The following is a 27,081-nucleotide window of genomic DNA, read 5'->3' on the forward strand; positions in this document are numbered from 1 at the left end:
AAATGCATAGCTTCATACGTGGCTCCAGCGTGGCTGCTGTCAAGGGCTGTGCCATTCCATACGACCACGGCTGTGCTGGCTGTTTTGTATTGTTCCAAGTCAGGCCCCTGGCACGTGCAGCACCTTGTCTTTGGAGATTGGCTAACGGCTACTGGAGCTTCACTCCCATCTCACTAATCATGTGGAAGAAACTGCATGTGGTGCAGGAAGCTGGCCTGGTCCAGCCCGGCCCTGTCTCCTTTGTGTGTCTGGCTGAGAGAGGGCAGGGGAGAGTTTGTCGTGTTCTTTGGAGAACAGTGCTAGCGTCTAGTTCCCAGCCCAGAAGCCAGAGGGGCTGCACCAAGGTGGGGAGGTCAAGGAGCTGCCTGGCATGGACACCCCACCTGGTGTCGAAGCAAGGCGCTAGGCAGAGACATTACAGGGGAGTGGTGCTCGATTATTGGCCCGATGTCCTTGGCAGTCAGCTGTAGCCAGACAGAGAACGGCTCTAACCCCACGGACTGCCGGGCAGGAGCCGAGCTGCACTGGACACAGAATGGTTCTCCCCAGCCTTGCCAGCCCGTCCTTCATCAGCAGGTCTCCAGAAAGCCAGAGGAGCCTTGCCCATAGCTCCCGCTCTCGCCCCAGCCCCCTGGCTTTGTCGTAGTACTGAGCCTGGGCTCTGGTCTCCATATGCTTAGGGCTGCCCCGGTTCCCCTGCAGCAGCTGCCATCTCAGTTGGCTCTCTGCAGGTGTTTCTAGGCCCTAACCTGCCATTCGCTGGCTCCCTGCAGCCGGTTTTGTCTCGCAGACTCGTTCAGCAGGAAGTTTGAAACCAGCTTCCTGACCACCTGGCTCTGCTCCCCTCTGGGTGCTGAGCTGCCCTGATCTCACTCGCCATGGCCCTGGCACTGGCACAGCCCCGGCATTGGGAGTCTAGCCTTTCTGCTCTCCTGGGCATAGGGGGGTTAGCACTTGCCCAGCTTTCAGGCTGGCTAAATGGTACAAATCCAACCAATGGCAGGGATGTTGCATTAGAACGTGGGTTTATTGAGGGCACAGGAACGGCTGACGGCGCGGTCACTGGAATGACCTGACCCAGGGCTCCTGTCGCGTGGCCAGGGGGCGTATCACCAGGGAAGAACTTTCCCTTCCCAGTTCACGAAGGCCCCGTTGTCCTTCTTGGAGAGTGTTGGAAGCACGTTCAGGATCCCTTGGACGCTCACGTCCACCGTCAGTGGAGCCTGCAGGGGGCAAAGGAGAGTGAGGGGGAGAAGCCTGCCCTGGGGCTGGCCAAGGACACCAGGGGCCAGGCCAGGATCTGGAAAAGGATCTCAGTAATCCCATTCTGCCTTCGCTGGCAGTGAACGGGGGAGGCAGGTCCCAGGCCAGTGTTTACAATAGAAAATGGGTGAAAAGGGTTGCACCCCTGAGAGACAACCTAAGTCCCAGTGGAGACAGACGACCAGCTCCTGCCCCCTCCAGCTCCCCAAGGTAGCAGCTCTGCAGGGTTTCTTGTGCAATGCTGAGCGCTGAAGGAACCATGGGACCGGCAGCCCTGGGAAGCAACTCCTAGGACGCAGTACTGAATCCCCAGAGAGCTGGGTCCTGACGACTGCCTTGCTGTGATGGGAACCCCTGAGAGGTGTCATCAATATGGGGCGGGGGTGATAAGGGAACAGGCGCCAGTGTAACCATTCCCCCTACGATGAACTTCTGCCCTTGACATGTGGCTACGACTGGCCTCTCCCACTCAGCACCTACCTGGTGGGAGCCTGTGCTCCCCATGTCAGTCTGCACCCAGCCAGGATGGACAGCGATGCTCAGGATCCCGTCTCCCTCATACCCCAAGGACTGGCACTTGGTGAGCATGTTCAGAGCAGCCTGTGGGCGAGACACCATGAGCAGAGACAGCAGCATGTGAGGAGAGCAGGGACCCACCCCCAGGAGAAAGGTGAGCAAGGGGGACAGCTGATGCAAGCTGCAGTGTTTGATTCTCAACTGGGGATGATCAGCATGTTACTGAGTCGTCACCTCTCACTGCAATGGGCCCATGTGCAGGACCCAGAGTCCTGTTCCAAGGCTTGGACTCTGGGGTCAGGTGACCAAGCATCATGTGACCCGGAGGCCCTGCTTCCCACAAGTGGCAGCAGAGTGAGATTGGCCTGAATGCTGGCCTGGCAGGTCAAATCTGGGGGATAAACCACGGGGCAAGAATAGGGTGACCAGACAGCAAATGTGAAAAATCGGGATGGGGCTAGGGGATAATAGGAACCTATATAAGAAAAAGATCCAGAAATCGGGACTGTCCCTATAAAATCGAGACATCTGGTCACCTAGGCAAGAAACACTTTTCTTTCCCCTTTGCTGTAGTGGAACACAGACCGAGTGTGAATTGGTGCCCCATGGGGCTCACCTCCTACCTTGCTGCACCGATAAGAGACAACTTGCCCAAACTGCCAGGCAAAGGGATTTGTGATGGAGCCACCCTCACTGGACATGTTGACAATGGCTGCCTTGCTGCAGCTCAGCCCTGGTTGGGGGCTCCCCTGGGCAGCCTTCTTCAGCAAGGGCAGGAACGCCTGGGCAATGGGGAGAAAAGAGCAACCCCGGGTCAGCTTAGGAGAAAGGACCCACATTCCTCTCTTCACCAGCGGACTCTGATTTGAATTGAAGTGGGTCCAGTTGTTGCCCAGAGGTGTCACACGCTGGCCCCCTGGGCCTGCTGCTCTTGGGCCATGCTCTTTCCCTGCCCTCCAACTTGTTCAGGCTCAGTCCTCTTTTAAAGGCTGATTTCTAGGAGTTGGGTAATCCCATTCTGCCCTCGCTGGCAGTGAACGGGAGAGCCCGGTACCAGGCCAGTGTTTACAATAGAAAGTGGGTGAAAAGGGCTGCACCCCTGAGAGACAACCTAAGCCCCAGTGGAGACAGCCTGAGGTTAATGGAATAATCTGCAGTTGCCCTAGCTACCACCTGTCGGAGCAGTGGATTTATTACAGCAATAGAAGAACTCTTTTGGCACCGCTGTCATGTTTCTAGTGTAGATACAGCCGATCATATGCTGTTTCCCTACCTTAGAGCCCTGCACAGAGTATCTTGTGGGATTGTACACACCCTCTAGATCCGGGGTTCTCAAATTGGGGGTGAAGACCCCCGAGTGGGTCATCAGTTTACTACATGGGGGGTTGTGGGCCTCCACCCCAAACCCCACTTTACATCCAGCATTTATAATGGTGTTAAATATATAAAAAATGTTTTTAATGTACAAGGGGGGATCACACCCAGAGACTTGCAGTGTGAAGGGGTCACCAGTACAAACGTTTGAGATTCCCTGCTCTAGATCTGTGCTAGACAGAGGCCTCGACTCACTGACATGGAAGTATTTCCTCTCTAACACGCTGAGCTGTACTTACAGCACACTGCAGAAATCGGGTAGGACAGTCAAATACCAGCAGCTTTGGCCTAACTCACGGGGGCAGCTCTAGGTATTTTGCTGCCTCAGGCACAGCAGGGAGGTCCCGGGTCCCGCGGATTTGGCAGCACGCCTGCGGGAGGTCCGCCTAAGTCGCGGGACCAGCAGACTCTCTACAGGCCTGCCGCCGAAGAGCAGAGCGCCTCCGTGGCTTGCCACCCCAGGCACGCGCTTGGCGTGCTGGGTCCTGGAGCCACCCCTGCTAACTTGGCTTCCATTCGAGTCAAGGGGACTTTTAACACGGAGGTATTAAGAGCCCGGTTAGGTCAATACAATTGGCTTCTTCAAATCCTACACTCAGTATAAGAATAGCAGCAAAAACATGTGGGCGTATTCAGTATAAAACAGAGCACCTATGATCAGAGCTAAGACAGCCTCATCAGTAACTGCCTTGTCCAATACCTGTCCCTGCAGAAGGCTGGGCTGCTGGGGGAAAGGAAAGTACCTCATACCTAGATGCAAACACACACTTCAGCAACAACTTATTACAGTGTAAGGTTGGGATTTAGGTGCCCAACTCTCATTCACTGTCAGCTAGCTTTGTGTGCCCAACTCCTTTAACCACCTTTGAAAAACCCAGCCCTGGTACACAGAGATAGAGCAGGCCAGGCCAGCAATGGCACAGCTTTCCCCACCCGGCCCTCCATAAAGTTTCGCAACCCCGATGTGGCCCTCGGGCCAAAAAGGTTTGCCCATCCCGGCTCTCAGGAGATGGCCTCTACTGCAGGAGCTGGACTCTTGGCTCATAATGCACCTGACATGTACACTGTGATGAACGCCGCACCCCAGCCCCCAAACACACACACACACACACACCAGGTTGGCTCACTGATCCAGGAACCAGAGCCCTGGATCAAAGGGAGAAGTTCTGGCCTATGCAAAGTCAAACCCCAGTGCAGCCGGCGACCTGCCCTCTGTCAGGGTCCTTACCTGGCTCACCAGCAGGGGCCCTGTCACATTGGTTGCGTACACCAGGGACATGTCCTCCGGTGTCTCAGACTCTAGTGTGCTCAGCCTTGCTATCCCAGCATTGTTTATCAACAGATTCAGCCCCGAGCTTTTCAGATGCTCCCCAACTCTGGTTGCTGCCGCCTTGATGCTGGATGGATCAGTAGCTTCTATAGAGACAAAGCAGGAGGTTCAGAGTAGGGTGAGCAGAAAGCAAATGTGAAAAATCAGGACAGGGGGTGGGGGGTAATACGAGCCCATATAAGAAAAAGACCCAAAATTCGGGACTGTCCCTATAAAATCAGGACACCTGGTCAGCCTAATTCAGAGGTGTGGTTTCTCCACCCTGTCGCTAACCCCTCTCCTGGAGACCCGAAGCCCAGGCTGCTCTACAGAGCCATGCTAACGACTCGGGAGCTCATAAACACAGCTAGCCAGAACTGGGTCGTGCCATGGCAAGGGCAGGACGGATAGCATCAAAGCCAGAGAGTGAAATCGGGGGGACCAGGAGTTAGCTGGGCGAGTGGAAAGCAGTGTGGCAGTGAGAGTAGTAAAGGGGCGGGGGGAAGGGCGTGTTGGACCAACAGGATCTTCCCAGGGGTGAGCAGGGTTGGAAATCTGCCATCAGAGCTCTGGCAGCCTCACCCTCACCCAGCTTTCATCGTCCCATGGGAACACCCTTCAGGAGAGAGCGCCCCGATGGCACAGTTGTTTGGCAGCATTTGAAACATGCCGATTTTTCCTATTAAAAAGTGTTTGCAGCATTTTTTTTAATCAGAACCATCAGCATGATTTTTGGGTTACCGAAAAAGCTGGTTCAACAAAAGAGTTTGATAGTCATTTTGATACGTCACCGAAAACATCGGACGAGCCAGGAGGGGCTCGGGACGCAGCGGACGGGCTGGTCTCAGCGGCATGTGGGCTGCGGGAAAGGGGGGATGAGACTGGGGGCAATAGGCTGGGTCCCCGTGGGGGTGTCACTGCAGGCAGGGGGTCACATGGGGGGTGACAGACTGGGCCCCCACAGGGCCGTCAGTGAGGGGCGGGACCCCGGCATCATGTGAGGGGCAGGGATCACATGAGGGCTGACAGGGTAGGTTCTAGGGGGAGGAGGGTCGTTGAGCGGTGGGGATTAGGCGAGGGATCTGAGAGTGGGTGTCACTGGGGGGCTGGGCAGAGGCGGTCACATGAGGGGTGATAGGCTGAGCCCCTTCAAGGGAGGCTTTCCAAGCTTTCTATGAGGTATTCCTGGAGGTTTCATCATATAACAATCATTAATTAAACATAAATTTTTAATTTCTGGAGAATCCAGGACAGTCCTGAAGGGTTGTTAACCCTACTTCAGGGGGCTTATCACTGAAGGAGGGGATGGATAGCTCAGTGGTTTGAGCATTGGCCTACTGAATCCAGGGTTGTGAGCTCAAGTCTTGAGGGAGCCATTTGGGGGGTTGGTCCTGCTTTGAGCAGCAGGTTGGACTAGATGATCTCCTGAGGTCTCTTCCAACACTAATAATCTACGATGTTCACCCTGAGCACTGGTGTGACCCTATGCGTGAAGTCACTGTGCCACTCACTCAGATTTGGCCCTGCTCCCCCCGCCTCAGTCATGTGAGCAGCACTCCAAGCATCAGCAGGATAAGAAGCTGGTCCCAGCAGATCAAAGGCACGACCAGACCAGCCACTTTATGGCTACTGCCTGAGCCAGGGGTGCTCCCCCATGAATTTGGGCCCTGGCTATTGGCCTAGTTTGTTAATCTGGCTCTAGCAGGATCCCTAGGCTGGGATTCGTTCCCTGTTCATGAAACTGATTCCTTGATTCCAAAGCTTCAACTACCTGAAGGAGGGTTCCAAAGAGGATGGATCTAGACTGTTCTCAGTGGTGGCCGATGATAGAACAAGGAACAATGGTCTCAAGTTGCAGTGAGGGAGGTTTAGGTAGGATACTAGGCAACACTATTTCTTTAAGAGGGGGGTGAAGCACTGGAATGGGTTCCCTAGGGAGATATTGGAATCTCCTTCCTTAGAGGTTTTCAAGACCCAGCTTGACAAAGCCCTGGCTGGGATGATATAGTTAGGAACTGGTCCTGCTTTGAGCAGGGGATTGGACTAGATGTCTTCCTGAGGCCTCTTCCAACCCTGATATTCTTTGATTCTACGAGTCTATGAAAGGAAATCTGCCTCCAATAGAGCGAGGCCTGTTCAGACCCAAACCAGCCAGGCTCATATATGGCACTGGCAGCCCCGTCTCAATCAAAATCATCCCTTCCCTGCCAGTCTGGCACGCAGGACAATCTGCAAATACAAGGAACTTCCTGGGCCTCCTCCTGACCAAGCCCAGAGAGCCTGAGTGGGACATAGGAGACCTGGGAGTTGTTGCTCTGTTGAGATAGGTGGCTGCTAGGTACCCTCCCCTTCACTAACACCTAGGCAGGAATAACACTAACAGTGGCTCCCAACCAGGCAAGGAACAGGAACATGGAGACAGGGGGACAGGGAACAGGAACGAAAGGGACCCAGAGCAAGTGAGCCTCAGTTCTGGGCCCAGGGCAGGGCACCTACCTAGCGTAACGATCGCCAGGTTTGGATGCCTGGACGCCAAGTTCTTCAATTGCTGGAAGAGAATAAAGTCCACGATTATTGACGGAGCCACCAGCCTGCAGGGATGGTCAGGCCGGACAGAGTCCAGCTCCCTGCTGCTATCCCGGACCAAGTCAATATCTGCCTGCAAAGCTCCCATGCACAGGGTCCAGCCCTGGCTTTCGGGGTCTGCAGCAGGGTGTCTAAACCGGCATCATCTAGCTCAGTGTGGTCAAGCCAGGGACACGTTTCCCCGTTCCCTTTAGGAGACAGGCACCTGTGCTCCCCGCCCTCTCCCTCAATGCGCTGTGCTAGCTTTGCATGTGTCCCGTGCAGAACTCGTCCCCAACCTTATGCGCCAGGGATCGTCAGCCTGGAGCAGGGGCTGAAATCCCCTCCTCCTCGGGCCTGTTGCTTTTGACTCCAAGTGCTGGAGGCCCCTCAATTAGATTCCCCCACCCCAGCTACATCTGACTCCCTCTCACCTCACCCCGTTCTCACCTGCGCTCGCTCTCCCTCCGGGTCCCGGCAGGTCGCAAAGACCCACTCGGGTGGGTTTGATTTCTCCAGAAACTGCTTGACGAGCTCCAGGCCGATTCCCCGATTGGCCCCAGTCACCAGAAGGCTGCGGACATTAAAGCCAGCCATGGTCCTCGCCTGCCTGTGCCCCAGCTGGCAGGGCCTGTGCTCAGCGAGAGCTGGGCTAGTTCTGGCCCCCACGTCCCCTGCACCTGGGGTTACACAGGGTCTGATTCCTGGGTGCCAGCTCCCTGATTCCACACCAAGACCTGGAGCCTGCCCCGCGCAGAGTAAAATCGCTGGAAGCTGAGCAGAGGCTTCCCCAGCAGGGGTGTGTGAGTCACCATGGATTGGAGGAGCTCCTGAGAAGGGAGGAGCTGTGAAGTGCAGAAAAGATGGCGGGGGTGGGGGGGAGGCTGATCAGAAGCTTTAGGGATGGGACGGATTCGTGCATTTTCACGGGGTGACCTTTACACTAGGCAGGGTTTGCAATCTCTCACAGAAGTGATAAGAGTTTGGGGAAGTTAATATTCAACTTGGTGAAACTCATTCTCCACTCCCCTGACTTGGTTGAGCCGCATGGCACCTACTAAGGGCTTTCAAGGGCTGTGGGACTTAGTTTTACAGAGAAATGATCTGTTATAAGACACTGTAGGGCAAGACCCCTACATTTTATTGTCCTATGAAGACTGAGGGGAAAGCCCAGGCTGTGCAGCACACTCCACATAGGTTAGGGTCTCAATTTTACATTGTCCACAGTTAATGCATCAACATTATGAAACTTGAACTACGCCCATGCGCATGGTACCGGGCTTCTGATTTTAGGCTTTAACCTGTGAGCACCCCAACACAAAAGAATTGAAATTGGTGATTAGCCAGTAAACACTGGAAAACACTGGAAGTGGTTCCTTGTATCTACGGTCTCTAAGGACTGGAAGCGGTTCCTTGTATCTAAGGACTCTAAGGCCTGGAAGCGGTTCCTTGTATCTAAGGGCTCCTTGTGTAAGCAGAGTCAGGATGAGCGCTACCCTGACATCTAGTGGTGAATTGTAGGGAATGTGGAAAGAATTCCAAGAATTTCAAAGAGTGGGGAAAGATTTGCATTGGCATCCACCCCCCACTTAGCATAAGCCCACAGCAGACTGGGATGGTTATTTTAACAGCTCTGGGATCCCCAATTTCTTTGTTATTGGGGCAGGAGGAAAAAAAAGTTTGTCACCCTGATTGTGTGAATGAGGAGCTGTGGGACTGCTTTGCGACAGAGATGACTCAACCTCAGTTGGGTGGTACTTGCTAAACATGGGACATGGGTTCCAAAACCCCCTGAAAAGAAAGAGGTTGGGGAATGGTGTGTGTTTGTGATGTTGAGAGCCTGGAACACCCACTGGATCTTCTCTTCTCTCCACTGTTAAAGAGTAGAGCTAATTTTGATTCCATTAGGAGTCCATCTAAAGACTGTTGAGTTGAATTCATGTTGAACCAATAGTGCACCAACACCAGGGCTGCCCTACTAAGAGCTGAAATCACTGAGTACTGTGTTAACCTGTGGGGGAGCCTGAAGACCTATTGTTAAGTGGCTGGCAGAGCAGAGTGGTTTGCAGTGTGTTGGAGCAGCCATGGAGCAGTGAGCAGAGTGAAGTGGTTTGCACAGACAGCTGGAGGAGCGGCACAGCTGGTGTGGTGGAGCAGGTCATGGTGAAGGCTGCAGCAGAACTTCAGGGAGAGGTGGAGCAGTTGGCCCTGGCCCACGTGAGGTGCCCCTTAACACCCTGTGTGGACTCCTCCCCCATTTCCACCCAGGCTGGGGAGGTAAAACTCGGCAGATAAACTCTTGAATTCTGGGGTGGCACTGACCAGAGACTTTTGGGTTGTTGGACTTTGGGGTAATTTGACTTAAGACCCTAAAGGGGAAAGGACATTGCCAAATGTACTTGGAGGTGGGTTTTGTTTATGGTTTGTGTTATAAACCTGTTTGTGGTGTTTCTCCAATGGGATGCCACATTGTTTCCTTCCTCCATTAAAAGGATTTTGCTACACTCAGACTCCGCTCTTCTGAGAGGGAAAGTATTGCCTCCTAGAGGTGCCCAGGGAGGTGTGGTATGTAATTGTCCCAGGTAACTGGGTGGGGGCTCGAGCCGGTTATGCATGGTGTTATTAAAACGGAACCCCTGGATACTGAACCCGGCCCTTGTTGCTGCCAACTCAGAGGAGCAGAAGGGTTAAACTTGTATCTAAGAATCTTATATCTAAGGCCTCTGCAGCTGTGCCACCCAGCTGGAGCCAGTCATGCTACCACTTCACACAGAGCATTGGCTCAGGCCGCGGCTCTGCAGCTGTGCTGCCTGGCAAGAGCTCGCAGTCCTGCCGCCAGAGCATTGCGCCGCCAGTGCAATGAGCTGAGGCTGTGGAGGAGGGGGCACAGTGGGGGAGGGGCTGGGGGCAGCCTCCTGGGCCAGGAGCTCAGAGGCCAGACAGGAGGGTCCCGCGGGCAAGCTGTGGCCTGCGGACTGTAGTTTGCCACCTCTGGTATAAGTAATATAACAGGCAAGTTGCCACTCCCAACAGATAAACTGCTATTCTCCACATTATACTGAGCTTTTTTAAGCACATCACTTTTCCATTGGTTAAGCATATTTTCCCAAGCTTTATTAGCCAACAATCCAACACTCACCAAGACTGTCCCCTTCCTTCCTCAGTCAGGGCTTTAACCTGATCACCAACTTTAATTTGCTCTAGAGAAACATTCCCCTGAGACTTATCTAATGCCAGATTCACTTCTGAGATATCAGACACTCAGCAATTTCTCCCGCATATGCACTGTTTCTTTGCACACATAAACAACCATGTTCCTCTGACAAACTTCCGGTGAAACACTCCAGAGGCAAGTCCTTACCCCTACAGACACAGGTTTCGGGTGATTTTTTTTCTGTGACTGATTTATGACATCAGCCTGACTGAACAAAGCTTCAATATCATCCCCAATCAAAAGATCCTTAGGGAATAGCTTCCTTACATCAGCTATAACTCCATGTTTAGCACCATTCCAGTCACGATGGATTCTGGCTAAAGGCACACTTAGCCCTGGTTTACGCTACGGGCTTAGGTCGAATTTAGCCCCGTTAGGTCGATTTAAAAATGACAATCACAAAACCAACCCCATTCCGTCGACGTAAAGGGCTGTTAAAATCGACTTCTGTGCTTCTCCCCGACAAGGGGAGTAGCACTAAAATCGACCTTGCTGGGTTGAATTTGGGGTAGTGCAGATGCAAATCAATGGTATTGGCCTCCGGGAGCTATCCCAGAGTGCTCCATTGTGACCGCTCTGGACAGCACTTTGAACTCTGATGCACTAGTCAGGTACACAGGAAAAGCCCCAGGAACTTTTGAATTTCATTTCCCGTTTGGTCAGTGTGGTGAGCTCAGCAGCATGTAGTTGCAGAGGTGACCATGCAGTCCCCCCAGAATCGTAGAGTGTAGAATGTTTCTACGCTCCCCCTATCATCTCCATCACTGAGGTTATCACAGATTAGAAGGCAAAAAAAATGCACTCGCAATGCAGGGCCACCCGGGTGGGGGCAAGAAGGGCAATTTTCCCCAGGCCTTGGGCTCCGCAGGTACCCCCATGAGAGTTTTGTGGGATCGCTGGAGCGGGGTCCTTCACTCACTCTGGGGGCCCCGGAAAATTCTCGTGGGGCCGGGCCCCCAGAGCTTCTTCCGCTCCGAGTCTTTGGCAGTGGGAGGGTCCTTCTGCCCCAGGGTGGAAGGACTCCCCGACACCAAATTACCGCCAAAGCGGGACCCGCTGCTGAAGTCCCAGGTCGTCAGCGGTAATATGGCAGCAGGGGTCCCCGCTGCAGGTCTTCAGGGCACTTCGGCAACTGGTCCCGGAGTGGAAGGACCCCTTGCTGTTGAATTACCGCCAAAGTGGGGGCCCCCGCCTCTAAAGACCCCAGGCCTCCTGAATCCTCTGGGCGGCCCTGTCACAATGACATGTTTTCCAAGCTCATGCAGTCCTCCTGCACTGATAGGGCACAGCTTAATGCAGGGTGGAATTGAGTGGCAGAGGCCAGGAAAGAATTAAATGAGAGTGAAGAGCGGAGGCAGGACGCGATGCTGAGGCTAATGGGGGAGCAAATGGACATGATGAATCGTCTGTTCGAGCTGCAGGAAAGCCAACAAGAGCACAGATTGCTGCTGCATCCACTGCATAACCGCCTACCCTCCTCCCCATGTTCCATAGCCGCCTTGCCCAGACGCCCAAGAACCCCGGGGGGAGGTTCCGGGCACCAATCACTCCACTCTCAGAAGACTGTCATTCAAACAGCTTGATTTTTAGTGTGGCTACAATAAACAATGTGGCCTTGTCCTTCCCTCCTCCCGCACCCCACCCTGGCTACCTTGTCCGTTATCTCATTTTTTTTAATTAATAAAGAAAGAATGCATGGGTTCAAAACAATAGTTACTTTATTTCAAAGGGAGGAGGGTGGTTGGCTTACAAGGAATTAAAATCAACAAAGGGGGCAGGTTTGCATCAAGGAGAAACACACATAACTGTCACACTGAAGCCTGGCCAGTCATGAAACTGCTTTTCAAAGCCTCTCTGATGCACAGCACACCTTGCTGTGTTCTTCTAATCTCCCTGGTGTCTGGCAGCTCAAAATCAGATGCTAGGTACTTTGCCTCAACCTCCCACCCTGCCATAAACGTCTCTCCCTTACTCTCACAGATATTATGGAGCACACAGCATACAGCAATAACAATGGGAATGTTGGTTGCGCTGAGGACTGACCAACACCGCCATCGAGCTTTTAAACATCCAAAGGCACTTTCTACCACTATGCTGCACTTGCTCAGCCTATAGTTGAACTGCTCCTTACTTCTGTCCAGGCTTCATGAGCCATGGGAGCAACGATAGGCTAGGGTAGGTGCGACCACGCAGTGCTGCCGTCTGGAAGAGCAACCTCAGGCAGAAGCCTCCAGTCTGCAACAGCAGCAGTGACGGTGAGCTGAGCGGGCTCCAAGCTTGCCGTGCAACAGCGTCTGCATGGGTAACCCAGGAAAAAAGGCGTGAAACGATTGTCTGCCATTGCTTTCACAGAGCGAGGAGTGACTGACGACATGTACCCGAAACCACTCGCGACACTTTTTGCCCCATCAGACATTGGGGGTTTAACTCAGAATTTCAAAGGGCAACAGAGATTGCAGGAACTGTGGGACAGCTACCCACAGTGCACCGCTCTGTAAGTTGACACTAGCCGCGGTAGTGAGGATGCACTACACCAACTTAATGCGCTTAGTGTGGACGTATACAATCGACTGTATAAAATCAATTTCTAAAAATCAACTTCTATAAAATCAACCTAATTTCATAGTGTAGAATACTGTTACAGTAAACTCATAGAGGATTACAGTATTCACTCTTATCTGGTGAACAATCCTCCTCTTTGATAAGATCCGCTTTAACAGGAGTGATGTTAGCAGCTGTAAATTGCCCTAAACAGCTTTTCCCATTGATTTTTACATTCTCTGCACAAGTTATGGGGTGACCGTCACCCGAGCTCACAGTAAAACATTTACATAAAAGGTGGTAGTGATGAGGTATATTTGGTTACACACAGACAACTGCTTTTAGAGTCAAACAACATACCTACACTGTTCCAAACTGGACAGATTCTAGCCCCATCTTTGTCGTTCAGAGGAGCTGGCTTTTCAGGATGATACAGGTCCTGTTGTTCCTTTATTCTTTTCAGCTCGAGCTTAAGTCTGTCCACTTTTGCCTTAGATTCTAGCTCAACCCTTTCACCCCCACTCCAGGGAAGAGCTGAGAAGAAAACAAAGGAAATTAGCTGTTGTCACCAACTAATCAAACAGCACAAACCTCTTAGAACACAACAATCCAAATCCTGTTCTTTCAAAAGGTAAATTTTATTAAAAATAAAAAAGAAAGAAAATACATCTGGAACTTAGGCTTTTGCTAGATTTTAAAAGAGCAATTCCAAAAATTAAGCACCTAGAATAGCTTTCTTGGGGTTCAGCTTAAAGGTTACAAGCAAACAAAAGCATCTGGGATTAGCACAGAGGAGATCCACGAGACAAAAATACAGAAATAAACCTGATTGCGTTTATCTAAACATTCCCTGTCCCAGTGATTCCTTCCAGGTATGGAAGATAATTTTTCATACCAGGTTCAAACCTTATGCAGGATTCCTGCTTATAGCATTGCTGCTCCGTGTCCCTGCAGCCCAGAGAGAACAACAGACAAAGGAAAAGTTTCTTTCCCAATTTTAAAAAGCTCTACCGTCCCATCGGCTCTTTTGGTCAGGTACCCACTTTTTTTTCTTACCTGGGGGTCTTTTTAACCCTTCACAGGTAAAGCAAGTAGAGAACATCCACCAAGAGGGATTTTACAGCTAACTGGCTGGCTGGGCGTCCATCAAAGGGAGCTCCTCCTGCCCCCCGCCTTATTTATCACACAGGCGGGAGCATCTTCGTGGCAGTGGGTGGCACTTAGCCGATTTCAGCTCTGCTTCTGTTGCTTCCGTCAGTACCAAGGGAGTGCGATCGACTCAGATTGCTGGTCTGGAATGAGTGTGACCCTCAATAGCCATGTTCTGTTCACACCTGTGTGCAGTATGGCAGAGAGGGGCGCTCCCTGAACTCCAAGCTGACAATCCCCCAGCCACAAATGGCAGGTAGCCCCACCCCAGTAACTCCATGGCTGATAGTCCAAAGCCAGCCCCTGCAGAGCTGCCCAGAGGGGTACGCGTGGCAGGTCTGCACTTGAAACCAAGCCGCTGTGGCATTCAGCGAGGACATTGCTGCACCGCGGGTAGAGCGACTCCCATCAGCGTGGTTACAACACCTCCGCGAGCGGCCTGAGCTGTGTGCGTGGAGACACCCTCCCGCCCACATAGCGCTGTCCACCCCAGAGGCTAGGCTGGGAGGACCGATTAGAAAACTCAGTTCCTAGTGTGGGGTTCAGGAATACCTCGGCCCAAGGTGCTGGAGAAATCCTCTGAATACAGGCAGCTCCAACTCCCTCTGCCTCACAGGAGGAGGCTCTGGCACACCCTCCCCAGCCTGCTGGCCTGGGAGGCTAACCCAACCCACTGACAGGTACAGGTCCCCGCCGCACCTGAGAGCTAAACTCAACTGCACAGGCAAACTGGAGCAACCGGCCCTGGCTAGAGACATGAGCCCCTCGCTCGGACCCCACTTGCCAGAGCGCCCAGCAGGAGGGGAAGGTCCCAGTTTCCTATCAGCCCAAACTAAGCAGCAGAACATTCTCCTCATCAGCTGCTGGGAGCCAGTGACTCGTTCGCTTGGGCACTGGCATCCCTACGCTCTCAGCTGGCCCCAGAATCAGAGTAAAACAGGTCCTGCAGAGCAGCTCATTTGAACCTCCTGTGCAGAGAGCCCTGCCAGCATGAGCCATCTCGCCCTGCAGCTCTCTCCTGTCAGCCCTGGCCCGGCCCATGGCACTTCCTCCCTCCCGTGTGCGTACATGGGTAAATGCATAGCTCCATACGTGGCTCCAGCGTGGCTGCTGTCAAGGGCTGTACCGTTCCGTACGACCACGGCTGTGCTGGCAGCTTTGTATTGTTCCAAGTCAGGCCCCTGGCACGTGCAGCACCTTGTCTTTGGAGATTGGCTAACGGCTACTGGAGCTTCACCCCCACCTCACTAATAAGGTGGAGGAAGCTGCATGTGGTGCAGGAAGCTGGCCTGGTCCAGCCCGGCCCTGTGTCCTTTGTGTGTGTGGCTGAGAGAGAGCAGAGGAGAATTTGTCATGTTCTTTGGAGAACAATGTCAGTGTCTAGTTCTCAGCCCAGAAGCCAGAGGGGCTGCACCAAGGTGGGGAGGTCGAGGAGCTGCCTGGCATGGACACCCCACCTGGTGTCAGGGGCGGGGCACTAGGCAGAGACGTTACAGGGGAGAGGTGCTCGATTATTGGCCCGATGTCCTTGGCAGCCAACTGTAACCAGGCAGAGAGCGGCTCTAACCCCACAGACTGCCGGTCAGGAGCCGAGCTGCACTGGACACAGAATGGTTCTCCCCAGCCTTGCCAGCCCCTCCTTCGTGAGCAGGTCTCCAGGGAGCCAGAGCAGCCTTGCCCGTAGCTCCCACTCTCACTCCATCTCCCTGGCTCTGCTGCAGTTCTGAGCCCGGGCTCTGGTCTCCATATGCTTAGGGCTGCCCCGGTTCCCCTGCAGCAGCTGCCATCTCAGTTTGCTCTCTAGAGGCGTTTCTAGGCCCTCACCTGCCATTCACTGGCTTCCTGCAGCCCACTTTGTCTCGCAGACTCTTTCAGCAGGAAGTTTGAAACCAGTTTCCTGACCACCTGGCTCTGCTGCCCTCTGGGTGCTGAGCTGCCCTGATCTCACTCGCCACGGCCCTGGCACTGGCATAGCCCCGGTGTTGGGAGTCCAGCCTTTCCACTCTGCTGGGCATAGGGGGGTTAGCACTTGCCCAGCTTTCAGGCTGGCTAAATGGTACAAATCCAATCAACGGCAGGGCTGTTGCATTAGAACAGTGGGTTTATTGAGGACACAGGAACGGCTGACGGCGCAGTCACTGGAATGACCTGACCCAGGGCTCCTGTCGCGTGACCAGGGGGCGTCTCACCAGGGAAGAACTTTCCCTTCCCAGTTCACAAAGGCCCCGTTGTCCTTCTTGGAGAGTGTTGGAAGCACGTTAAGGATCCCTTGGACACTCACGTCCACCGTCAGTGGAGCCTGCAGGGGGCAAAGGAGAGTGAGGGGGAGAAGCCTGCCCTGGGGCTGGCCCAGGACACCAGGGGCCGGGCCAGGATCTGGGAAAGGATCTCAGTAATCCCATTCTGCCTTCGCTGGCAGTGAATGGGGGAGGCAGGTCCCAGGCCAGTGTTTACAATAGAAAATGGGTGAAAAGGGCTGCACCCCTGAGAGACAACCTAAGCCCCAATGGATACAGACGACCAGCTCCTGCCCTCTCCAGCTCCCCAAGGCAGCAGCTCTGCAGGGTTTCTTATGCAATGCTGAGCGCTGACGGAACCATGGGACCGGCAGCCCTGGGAAGCAATGCCCAGGACGCAGCACTGAATCCCCAGGGAGCTGGGTCCTGACGACCGCCTTGCTGGGATGGGAGCCCCTGAGAGGTGTCATCAATTTGGGGCGGGGGTGATAAGGGAACAGGCTCCAGTGTAACCATTCCCGCAACGATGAACTTCTGCCCTTGACATGTGGCTACGACTGGCCTCTCCCACTCAGCACCTACCTGGTGGGAGCCTGTGCTCCCCATGTCAGTCTGCACCCAGCCAGGATGGACAGCGATGCTCAGGATCCCGTCTCCTTCATACCCCAAGGATTGGCACTTGGTGAGCATGTTCAGAGCAGCCTGTGGGCGAGACACCATGAGCAGAGACAGCAGCATGTGAGGAGAGCAGGGACCTACCACCAGGAGAAAGGTGAGCAAGGGGGACAGCTGATGCAAGCTGCAGTGTGTGATTCTCAACTGGGGATGATCAGCATGTTACTGAGTCGCCACCTCTCACTGCAATGGGCCCATGTGCAGGACCCAGAGTCCTGTTCCAAGGCTTTGGCTCTGGGGTCAGGTGACCAAGCATCATGTGACCCGGAGGCCGTGCTTCCCACAGGAGACAGCAGAGTGAGACTGGCCTGAATGCTGGCCTGGCAGGTCAAATCTGGGGGATAAACCACGGGGCAAGAATAGGGTGACCAGACAGCAAATGTGAAAAAGACCCAAAAATCGGGACTGTCCCTATAAAATCGGGACATCTGGTCACCCTAGGCAAGAAAGATTTTTCTTTCTCCTTTGCTGTAGCTGAACACAGACCGAGCGTGAATTGATGCTCCACGGGGCACACCCCCTACCTTGCTGCACCGATAAGAGACAACTTCCACCAACTCCCAGGCAATGAGATTCGCGATGGAGCCGCACTCACTGGATATGTTGACAATGGCCGCCTTGCTGCAGCTCAGCCCTGGTTTGGGGGTCCCCTGGGCAGCCTTCTTCAGCAAGGGCAGGAACGCCTGGGCAATGGGGAGAAAAGAGCACCCCTGGGTCAGCTAAGGAGAAAGGACCCACATTCCTCTCTTCACCAGCGGACTCTGATTTGTATTGAAGTGGGTCCAGCTGTTGCCCAGAGGTGTCACAGGCTGGCCCCCTGGGCCTACTGCTCCTAGCCCATGCTATCCCCCTGCCCTCCAACTTGTTCAGCCTCAGTCCTGTTTTAAAGGCTGATTTCTAGGAGTTGGGTAATTCCATTCTGCCCTCGCTGGCAGTGAACGGGAGAGCCCAGTACCAGGCCAGTGTTTACAATAGAAAGTGGGTGAAAAGGGCTGCACCCCTGAGAGACATCCTAAGCCCCAATTGAAATAGCCTGAGGTCAATTGAAAAATTCTGCCGTTGCCCTAGCTACCACCTGTCGGAGCACTAGATTTATTACAGCAACAGAAGAACTCTTTTGGCACTGCTGTCATGTTTCTAGTGTAGATACAGCTGATTATATGCTGTTTCCCCACCTTAGAGCCCTGCACAGAGTATCTTGTGGGATTGTACACACTCTCTAGATCTGGGGTTCTCAAATTCGGGGTCAGGACCCTCAAAGGGGTCATGAGGTTACTACATGGGGTTTCGTGGGCCTCCCCTCGAAACCCCACTTTACATCCAGCATTTATAATGGTGTTAAATATATAAAAAGTGTTTTTAATGTACAAGCGGGGGTCACACCCAGAGACTTGCTGTGTGAAGGGGTCACCAGTACAAACTTTTGAGAGCCCCTGCTCTAGATCTGTGCTAGACAGAGGCCTCGACTCACTGACATGGAAGTATTTCCTCTCTAATACGCTGAGCTGTACTTACAGCACACTGCAGAAATCGGGTGGGATAGTCAAATACCAGCAGCTTTGGCCTAACTCGCGGGGCAACTCTAGGTATTTTGCCACCCTAAGCACAGCAGAGAGGTTCTGGGTCCCGTGGATTTGGCGGCACGCCTGCGGGAGGTCCGCCGAAGCCGTGGGACCAGCGGACCCTCTACAGGCATGTCGCCGAAAAGCAGAGCGCCTCCGTGGCTTCCCACCCCAGGCGTGCGCTTGGCGTGCTGGTGCCTGGAGCCACCCCTGCTAACTCGTCTTCCATCCGAGTCAATGGGATTTTTAGCGCGGAGGTATTAAGAGCCCGGTTAGGTCAATACAATTGGCTTCTTCAAATCCTACACCCAGTATAAGAGGAGCAGCAAAAACTTGTGGGCGTATTCAGTATAAAACAGAGCACCTATGATCAGAGCTAAGACAGCCTCATCAGTAACTGCCTTGTCCAATACCTGTCCTGCAGAAGGCTGGGCTGCTGGGGGAGAGGAAAGTACCTCGTACCTAGATGCAAACACACACTTCAGCGACAACTTATCACAGCATAAGGTTGGGATTTAGGTGCCCAACTCTCATTCACTGTCAACGTGATTTGTGTGCCCAACTCCCTTAACCACCTTTGAAAAACCCAGCCCTTGTGCACAGAGATAGAGCAGGCCAGTCCAGTAACGGCACAGCTTTCCCTAACCGGCCCTCCATAAAGTTTTGCAACCCCGATGTGGCCCTCGGGCCAAAAAGGTTTGCCCATCCCCACTCTCAGGAGATGGCCTCTCCTGCAGGAGCTGAACTCTTGGCTCAGACCCCACCGGGGCAGCGTTAGGGCCTCTGAGTCCATTTCTCGGGTGATTACAGTCTCATAATGCACCTGACACTTACACTGTGATTAACGCCACACCCCAGCCCCCAAACACACACACACACACACCAGGTTGGCTTATTGATCCAGGAACCAGAGCCCTGGAGGAAGGGAGAAGTTCTGGCTTATGCAAAGTCAAACCCCACTGCAGCCAACGACCTGCCCTTTGTCGGGGCCCTTACCTGGCTCACCAGCAGGAGCCCTGTCACGTTGGTTGCGTACACCAGGGACATGTCCTCCGGTGTCTCAGACTCTAGTGTGCTCGGCCTCACTATCCCAGCATTGTTTATCAACAGATTCAGCCCCGAGCTTTTCAGATGCTCCTCAACTCTGGTAGCTGCCGCCTTGATGCTGGCTGGGTCAGTAGCTTCTATAGAGACAGAGCAGGGGGTTCAGAGTAGGGTGAGCAGACAGCAAATGTAAAAATCAGGACAGGGGGCAGGGGATAATAGGAGACCATATAAGAAAAAGACCCATAAATTGGGACTGTCCCTATAAAATCGGGACATCTGGTCACCCTAGTTCAGAGGTGTGGTTCCTCCACCCTGTCGCTAACCCCTCTCCCGGAGACCCGAAGCCCCGGCTACTCTACAGAGCCATGCTAACGACTTGGGAGCTCATAAACACAGCTAGCCAGAACTGGGTCGTACCATGGCAAGGGCAGGATGGATAGCATCAAAGCCAGAGAGTGAAATCGGGAGGACCAGGAGTCAGCTGGGCGAGTGCAAAGCAGTGAGGCAGTGAGAGTGGTAATGGGGCGGGGGGAGGGCGTGTTGCACCAACAGGATCTTCCCAGGGGTGAGCAGGGTTGGAAATCTGCCATCAGAGCTCTGGCAGCCTCACCCTCACCCAGCTTTCATCATCCCATGAGAACACCCTTCAGGGGAGAGCGCCCTGATGGCATAGTTGTGTGGCAGCATTTGAAACATGCCGATTTTTCCTATTAAAAAGCGTTTGCAGCATTTTTTTAATCAGAACCATCAGCATGATTTTCGGGTTACTGAAAAAGCTGGTTCAACAAAAGAGCTTGATAATCATTTTGACACATCACCGAAAACATCGGACAAGCCAGGAGGGGCTCGGGACGGAGCGGACGGGCGGGTCTCAGCGGCATGTGGGCTGCGGGAAAGGGGGGATGAGCCAGGGGGCGATTGGCTGGGTCCCCGTGGGGGTGTCACTGCAGGCAGGGGGTCACATGGGGGGTGACAGGCTGGGCCCCCACAGGGCCGTCAGTGAGGGGCAGGACCCCGGCATCATGTGAGGGGCAGGGATCACATGAGGGCTGACAGGGTGGGTTCCAGGGGGAGGAGGGTCGTTGAGTGGTGCGGATTAGGCGAGGGGTCTGAGAGTGGGTGTCACTGGGGGGCTGGGCAGAGGGGGTCACATGAGGGGTGATAGGCTGGGCCCCTTCAAGGGAGGGTTGCCAAGTTTGGTGTGAGGTATTCCTGGAGGTTTCATCACATGACAATCATTAATTAAACATAAATTTTTAATTCCTGGAGAATCCAGGACAGTCCTGAAGGGTTGTTAACCCTACTTCAGTGGGTTTATTACTGAAGGAAGGGAGGGATAGCTCAGTGGTTTGAGTATTGGCCTACTAAACCCACGATTGTGAGCTCAAGCCTTGAGAGAGCTATTTGGGGATCGGTCCTGCTTTGAGCAGCAGGTTGGATTAGATGATCTCCTGAGGTCCCTTCCAACACTAATAATCTATGATTTTCACCGTGAGCACTGGTGTGACCCTATGTGTGAAGTCACTGTGCCACTCACTCAGATTTGGCCCTGCTCCCCCTATCCTCAGTCATGTGAGCAGCACTCCAAACATCAACAGGATAAGCAGCTGGTCCCAGCAGATCAAAGGCATGACCAGACCAGTCACTTTATGGCTACTGCTTGAGCTAGGGGTGCTCCCCCATGAATTTGGTCCCTGGCCATTGCCCTAGTTTGTTAATCTGGCCCTAGCAGGATCCCTAGGCTGGGATTGGTTCCCTGTTCATGAAACTGATTCCTTGGTTCCAAAGCTTCAACTACCTGAAGGAGGGTTCCAAAGAGGATGGATCTAGACTGTTCTCAGTGGTAGCAGATGACAGAACAAGGAGCAATGGTCTCAAGTTGCAGTGAGGGAGGTTTAGGTTGGATACTAGGCAACACTATTTCGCTAGGAGGGGGGTGAAGCACTGGAATGGGTTACCTAGGGAGGTGGTCGGATCTTCTTCCTTAGAGGTTTTTAAGACCCAGCTTGAGAAAGCCCTGGCTGGGATGATTTTGTTAGGAACTGGACTGCTTTGAGCAAAGGGTTGGACTAGATGACCTCCTGAGGCCTCTTCCAACCCTGATATTCTTTGATTCTATGAGTTTATGAAAGCAAATTTGTCTCCAAGAGAGCGAGGCCTGTTCAGACCCAAACAGCCAGGCTCATACATGGCATAGGCAGCCCCTGTCTCAATCAAAATCATCCCTTCCCTGCCAGTCTGGCACGCAGGACAATCTGCAAATACCAGGAACATCCTGGGCCTCCTCCTGACCAAGCCCAGAGAGCCTGAGTGGGACGTAGGAGACCTGGGAGTTGCTCTGCTGAGAAGGGTGACTGCTAGGCACCCTCCCCTTCACTAACACCTAGGCAGGATTAACTCTAACAGTGGATCCCAACCAGGCAAGGAACAGGAACACGGAGACAGGGGGACGGGGAACAGGGAACAAAGAGACCCAGAGCAAGGGAACCTCAGCTCCGGGCCCAGGGCAGGGCACCCACCTAGCGCAACGATCGCCAGGTTTGGATGCCTGGACACCAAGTTCTTCAATTGCTGGAAGAGAATAAAGTCAACAATTATTGACGGAGCCTCCAGCCTGCAGGGATGGTTAGGCCGGGCAGAGTACAGCTCCCTGCTGCTACCCCGAACCAAGTCAATATCTGCCTGCAAAGCTCCCATGCGCAGGGTCCAGCCCTGGCTTTCGGGGTCTGCAGCAGGGTGTCTAAACCGGCATCATCTAGCTCAGTGCAGTCAAACCAGGGATATGTTTCCCTGTTCCCTTTAGGAGACAGGCACCTGTGCTCCCCACCTGCTCCCTCAATGCGCTGTGCTAGCTTTGCATGTGTCCCATGCAGAACTCGTCCCCAGCCTTATGCGCCAGAGAGCATCAGCCTGGAGCAGGGGCTGAAATCCCCTCCTGCTCGGGCCTGTTGCTTTTGGCTCCCAGTACTGGAGGCCCCTCACTTAGATTCCCCCAACCCAGCTACAGCTAACTCCCTCTCACCTCGCCCTGTTCTCACCTGCGCTCGCTCTCCCTCCGGGTCCTGGCAGGTCGCAAAGATCCACTCGGGTGGGTTTGATTTCTCCAGAAACTGCTTGACGAGCTCCAGGCCTATTCCCCGATTGGCCCCAGTTACCAGAACGCTGCGGACTTTAAAGCCAGCCATGGTCCTCGCCTGCCTGTGCCCCAGCTGGCAGGGCCTGTGCTCAGCGAGAGCTGGGCTAGTTCTGGCCCCCACGTCCCCCGCCCCTGGGGTTACACAGCGTCTGACTCCTGGGTGCCAGCTCCCTGATTCCACACCAAGGCCTGGAACCTGCCCCGCGCAGAGTAAAATCGCTGGAAGCTGAGCAGAGGCTTCCCCTGCAGAGGTGTGTGAGTCACCATGGATTGGAGGAGCTCCCCAGAAGGGAGGAGCTGTGAAGTGCAGAAAAGGAGATGGCGGGGGTGGGAGAGAGGCTGATCGGAAGCTTTAGGGTTCGGATGGATTTGTGCATTTTCACGGGGTGACTTTTACACTGGGCAGGGTTTGCAATCTCTCACAGAAGTAATAAGAGCTTTGGCAGGTTAATATTCAACATGGTGAAACTCATTCTCCACTCCCCTGACTTGGTTGAGCCGCATGGCACCTACTAATGGCTTTCAGGGGCTGTGGGACGTAGTTTTACAGAGAAATGATCTGTTATAAGGTACTGCAGGGCAAGACCCCTACATTTTATTGTCCTATGAAGACTGGGGGAAAAGCCTAGGCTATGCAGCACACTCCACATAGGTTAGGGTCTCAATTTTACGTTGTCCACAGTTAGTGCATCAACATTATGAAACTTTAACTACACTCATGCGCATGGTACCGGGCTTCTGATTTTAGGCTTTAACCTGTGAGCACCCCAACACAAAAGAATTGAAATTGGTGATTAGCCAGTAAACACTGGAAACCACTGGAAGTGGTTCTTTGTATCTAAGGACTCCTTGTATCTAAGAACCTTGTATCTAAGGTTCCTTGTATCTAAGGACTCTGCAGTTGTGCCGCCCGGCTGGAGCCAGCGATGTCACGGTGCTGCACAGAGCACCAGGTCAGGCTGCGGCTCTTTTGCTGCGCCACCCGGCTGGAGCCAGCCATGCTACCATTCTGCACAGAGAACCGGGTCAAGCTGTTGCTCGGCAGCTGCTCTAAATGGCAAGAGCTCGCAGTCCCACCACCCAGAGCATTGCGGCGCTGGTGCAGTGAGCTGAGGCCATGGGGGAAGGGGCACAGTGGGGAGGGGCTGGGGCAGCCTCCTGGGCCAGGAGCTCTGAGGCCAGGCAGGAGGGTTCTGCGGGGCAGCTGCGGCCTGCGGACTGTAGTTAACCACCTCTGGTATAAGTAATATAACAGGCAAGTTGCCACTCCCAACAAATAAACTGCTATTCTCCACATTATACTGATCTTTTTTAAGCACATCACTTTTCCATTGGTTAAGCATATTTTCCCAAGCTTTACTAGCCAACAATCCAACACTCACCAAGACTGTCCCCTTCCTCCCTCAGTCAGGGCTTTAACCTGATCAACAACTTTAATTTGCTCTAGAGAAACATTTCCCTGAGACTTATCTAATGCCAGATTCACTTCTGAGATATCAGACACTCAGCAATTTCTCCCGCATATGCACTGTTTCTTTGCACAGATAAACAGTCATCTTCCTGTGACAAACATTTGGTGAAATGCTCCAGAGGCAAGTTCTTGCCCCTGTAGACACAGGTTTAGGGTTATTTTTTTTCTGTGACTGATTTATGACATCAGCCTGACTGAACAAAGCTTCAATATCATCCCCAATCAAAAGATCCTTAGGCAATAGCTTCCTTACACCAGCTATAACTCCATGTTTAGCACCATTCCAGTCACAATGGATTCTGCCTAAAGGCACACTTAGCCCTGATTTACGCTACGGGCTCAGGTCGAATTTAGCTCCGTTAGGTCAATTAAAAATGACAACCACACAACCAACCCCATTCCGTCAACCTAAAGGGCTCTTAAAATCGACTTCTGTTCTTCTCCCCGACAAGGGGAGTAGCACTAAAATCGACCTTGTTGGGTTGAATTTGGGGTAGTGCAGATGCAAATCAATGGTATTGGCCTCCGGGAGCTATCCCAGAGTGCTCCATTGTGACCGCTCTGGACAGCACTTTGAACTCCGATGCACTAGTCAGATACACAGGAAAAGCCCCAGGAACTTTTGAATTTCATTTCCCGTTTGGTCAGCGTGGTGAGCTCAGCAGCACTCAGTTGCAGAGGTGACCATGCAGTCCCCCCAGAATCGTAGAGTGTAGAATGTTTCTACGCTCCGCCTATCATCTCCGTCCCTGAGGTTATCACAGATTAGAAGGCAAAAAAAATGCTCTCGCAATGCAGGGCCGCTCAGAGCGGGGGGGAAGTGCGGCAGTTTGCCCCAGGCCTCGGGCCTCATAGGAGCCCCCATGACAGTTTTGTGGGGTCCCTGGAGCGGGGTCCTTCACGCGCTCCGGAGTCTCCGGAAAACTCTCGTGCGGCCCGGGCCCCCGGAGCTTCTTCCGCTCCGGGTCTTCAGCAGTGGGGGGGTCCTTCTGCCCCAGGGTGGAAGAACTCTCCGACACAGAATTACCGCCGAAGCAGGACCCGCCGCTGAAGTGCTGGGTCGTCAGCGGTAATTCGGCAGCAGGGGTCCCCGCCGCAGGTCTTCAGGGCATTTTGGCGACTGGTCCCGGAGTGGATGGACCCCCCGCCTTAGAATTACCACCGAAGTGGGGGCCCCTCGCCTCCAAAGACCCCAGGCCTCCTGTCACGGACTGACCGGGCAACGCTCTGGAACTGCTCCCCACCAAGCAAGGCAGGACTTTGGGGAGCCTCCTCTCGCTTGGAGCAGACTTGTTCAGGGCAAGAAGCTCACACAGCTTCACCTCCTGGGTCTCTCCTTGGAGCATTCAGCATGCTCTGCCCCTCCGTGCGCTTCCCACAGCGAGCCCGCCCCAGCGAGGTCCTGGGGAAGCCACAGGGTCCTGCAACCCCACTTCTCAATCAGCCGTGACTCTCAGCCAGCCAGTAAAACAGAGGTTTATTCGATGACAGGAACAGGGTCAAAAACAGAGCTTGTAGGTACAGCGAACCGGACCCCTAGGCCGGGTCCATTCTGGGGGGCAGTGAGCCAGACCCCCAGGTCTGCACTTCACTCCTCGTCCCCAGCCAGCTCCAGACTAACAATCCCCTTCAGTCCCTCCTCCTCTGCTCAGTTCCTTTCCCGGGCCAGGAGGTCACCTGATCTCTTTGTCTCCAACACCTTCAGCTGGCACCTTTACATAGGAGGGGCCCAGGCCATCAGTTGCTAGGAGACAGAGTGCCAGGCATTTAGGTGCACTGGCCCTTTGCTCTGCCAGAAACTTAAGAACTGCCATGGGGACACTGAGGCACCAACACAGTATTCAGAGAAAACATTAAGAACATTCCTAGTTCATCACACCTCCCGAATCCTCTGGGCGGCCCTGTCACAATCACATGTTTTCCGAGCTCACGCAGTCCTCCTGCATTGATAGGGCACAGCTTAATGCATGGAGGCATTGAGTGGCAGAAGCCAGGAAAGAATTAAGTGAGAGTGAAGAGCGGAGGCAGAACGCGATGCTCAGGCTAATGGGGGAGCAAATGGACATAATGAAGCATCTGTTGGAGCTGCAGGAAAGCCAGCAAGAGCAATGATTGCTGCTGCATCCACTGTATAATCGCTTACCCTCCTCCCCATGTTCCATAGCCGCCTTGCCCAGATGCTCAAGAACACTGGGTGGGAAGCTCCGGGCACCAATCACTCCACTCTAGAGGCTGGCCAAGCAACAGAAGGCTGTCATTCAAACAGCTTGATTTTTAGTTTGGCTACAATAAGCAATGTGGCCTTCTCCTTCCCTTCTCCCCCACCCCACCCAAGCTACCTTGTCCATTATCTCATATTTTTTTAATTAATAAAGAAAGAATGCATGGTTTCAAAACAATACTTACTTTATTTCAAAGGGGGGAGGGTGGTTGGCTTACAGGTAATTATAATCAACAAAGGGGAAGGTTTGCATCAAGGAGAAACACAGGCAACTGTCACACTGAAGCCTGGCCAGTCATGAAACTTGTTTTCAAAGCCTCTCTGATGCACAGCACACCTTGCTGTGTTCTGCTAATTGCCTTGGTGTCTGGCAGCTCAAAATCAGATGCCAAGTGCTTTGCCTCAACCTCTCACCCTGCCATAAACGTCTCCCCCTTACTCTCACAGAAATTATGGAGCTCACAGCAAGCAGCAATAACTATGGGAATGTTGGTTGCGCTGAGGTCTGCCCAACACCGCCATCGAGCTTTTAAACATCCAAAGGCACATTCTACCACCATGCTGCACTTGCTCAGCCTATAGTTGTACTTCTCCTTACTTCTGTCCAGGCTTCATGAGCCATGGGAGCAAGGGATAGGCTGGGGTAGGTGCAACCACGCAGTGCTGCTGTCCGGAAGAGCAGCCTGAGGCAGAAGCCTCCAGCCTGCAACAGCAGTGGTGACAGTGAGCTGAGCAGTCTCTCTGCTTGCCGTGCTTCGGCGTCTGCATGGGTAACCCAGGAAAAAAGGCGTGAAACGATTG

General features: G+C 53.5%; 2 protein-coding genes across 2 annotated transcripts; both read right to left on the bottom strand.

The window, feature by feature from the left end:
• Positions 1-1,008: 1,008 nt before the first annotated feature.
• LOC127034032 (C-factor-like) lies at positions 1,009-7,813 on the bottom strand. Its single transcript, XM_050922452.1, has 6 exons — positions 7,478-7,813; positions 6,959-7,010; positions 4,382-4,569; positions 2,403-2,561; positions 1,744-1,863; positions 1,009-1,223 (listed from the first exon to the last, which is right to left on the bottom strand). The coding sequence occupies exons 1-6, from the start codon at positions 7,622-7,624 to the stop codon at positions 1,110-1,112; spliced, it is 780 nt and encodes a 259-aa protein (XP_050778409.1). The 5' UTR covers positions 7,625-7,813; the 3' UTR covers positions 1,009-1,109.
• An 8,199-nt stretch (positions 7,814-16,012) lies between these two features.
• On the bottom strand, positions 16,013-22,835 carry LOC127034033 (C-factor-like). The gene is made up of 6 exons (XM_050922453.1): positions 22,491-22,835; positions 21,972-22,023; positions 19,402-19,589; positions 17,368-17,526; positions 16,751-16,870; positions 16,013-16,230 (listed from the first exon to the last, which is right to left on the bottom strand). Exons 1-6 carry the CDS (start codon positions 22,635-22,637, stop codon positions 16,117-16,119), a joined length of 780 nt encoding a protein of 259 aa, XP_050778410.1. The 5' UTR covers positions 22,638-22,835; the 3' UTR covers positions 16,013-16,116.
• Between the last annotated feature and the right edge of the window lie 4,246 nt (positions 22,836-27,081).

Source organism: Gopherus flavomarginatus, chromosome 14 (genome assembly GCF_025201925.1).
Source record: "Gopherus flavomarginatus isolate rGopFla2 chromosome 14, rGopFla2.mat.asm, whole genome shotgun sequence".
Taxonomy (NCBI): Eukaryota; Metazoa; Chordata; order Testudines; family Testudinidae; genus Gopherus; species Gopherus flavomarginatus.

What these genes read in the sequence shown, in the direction of transcription:
- LOC127034033 (XM_050922453.1), bottom strand. Translation starts at nt 22,637, where the DNA reads ATGGCTGGCTTTAAAGTCCGCAGCGTTCTGGTAACTGGGGCCAATCGG. An exon ending in GGCTCCTGCTGGTGAGCCAG is followed by an intron (nt 17,527 to 19,401) that starts GTAAGGGCCCCG and finishes CCCATTGCCCAG; the next exon opens with GCGTTCCTGCCCTTGCTGAA. An exon ending in TCTCTTATCGGTGCAGCAAG is followed by an intron (nt 16,871 to 17,367) that starts GTAGGGGGTGTG and finishes TCTCGCCCACAG; the next exon opens with GCTGCTCTGAACATGCTCAC.
- LOC127034032 (XM_050922452.1), bottom strand. Translation starts at nt 7,624, where the DNA reads ATGGCTGGCTTTAATGTCCGCAGCCTTCTGGTGACTGGGGCCAATCGG. An exon ending in CCTGGCGATCGTTACGCTAG is followed by an intron (nt 4,570 to 6,958) that starts GTAGGTGCCCTG and finishes TTGTCTCTATAG; the next exon opens with AAGCTACTGATCCATCCAGC. An exon ending in TCTCTTATCGGTGCAGCAAG is followed by an intron (nt 1,864 to 2,402) that starts GTAGGAGGTGAG and finishes TCTCGCCCACAG; the next exon opens with GCTGCTCTGAACATGCTCAC.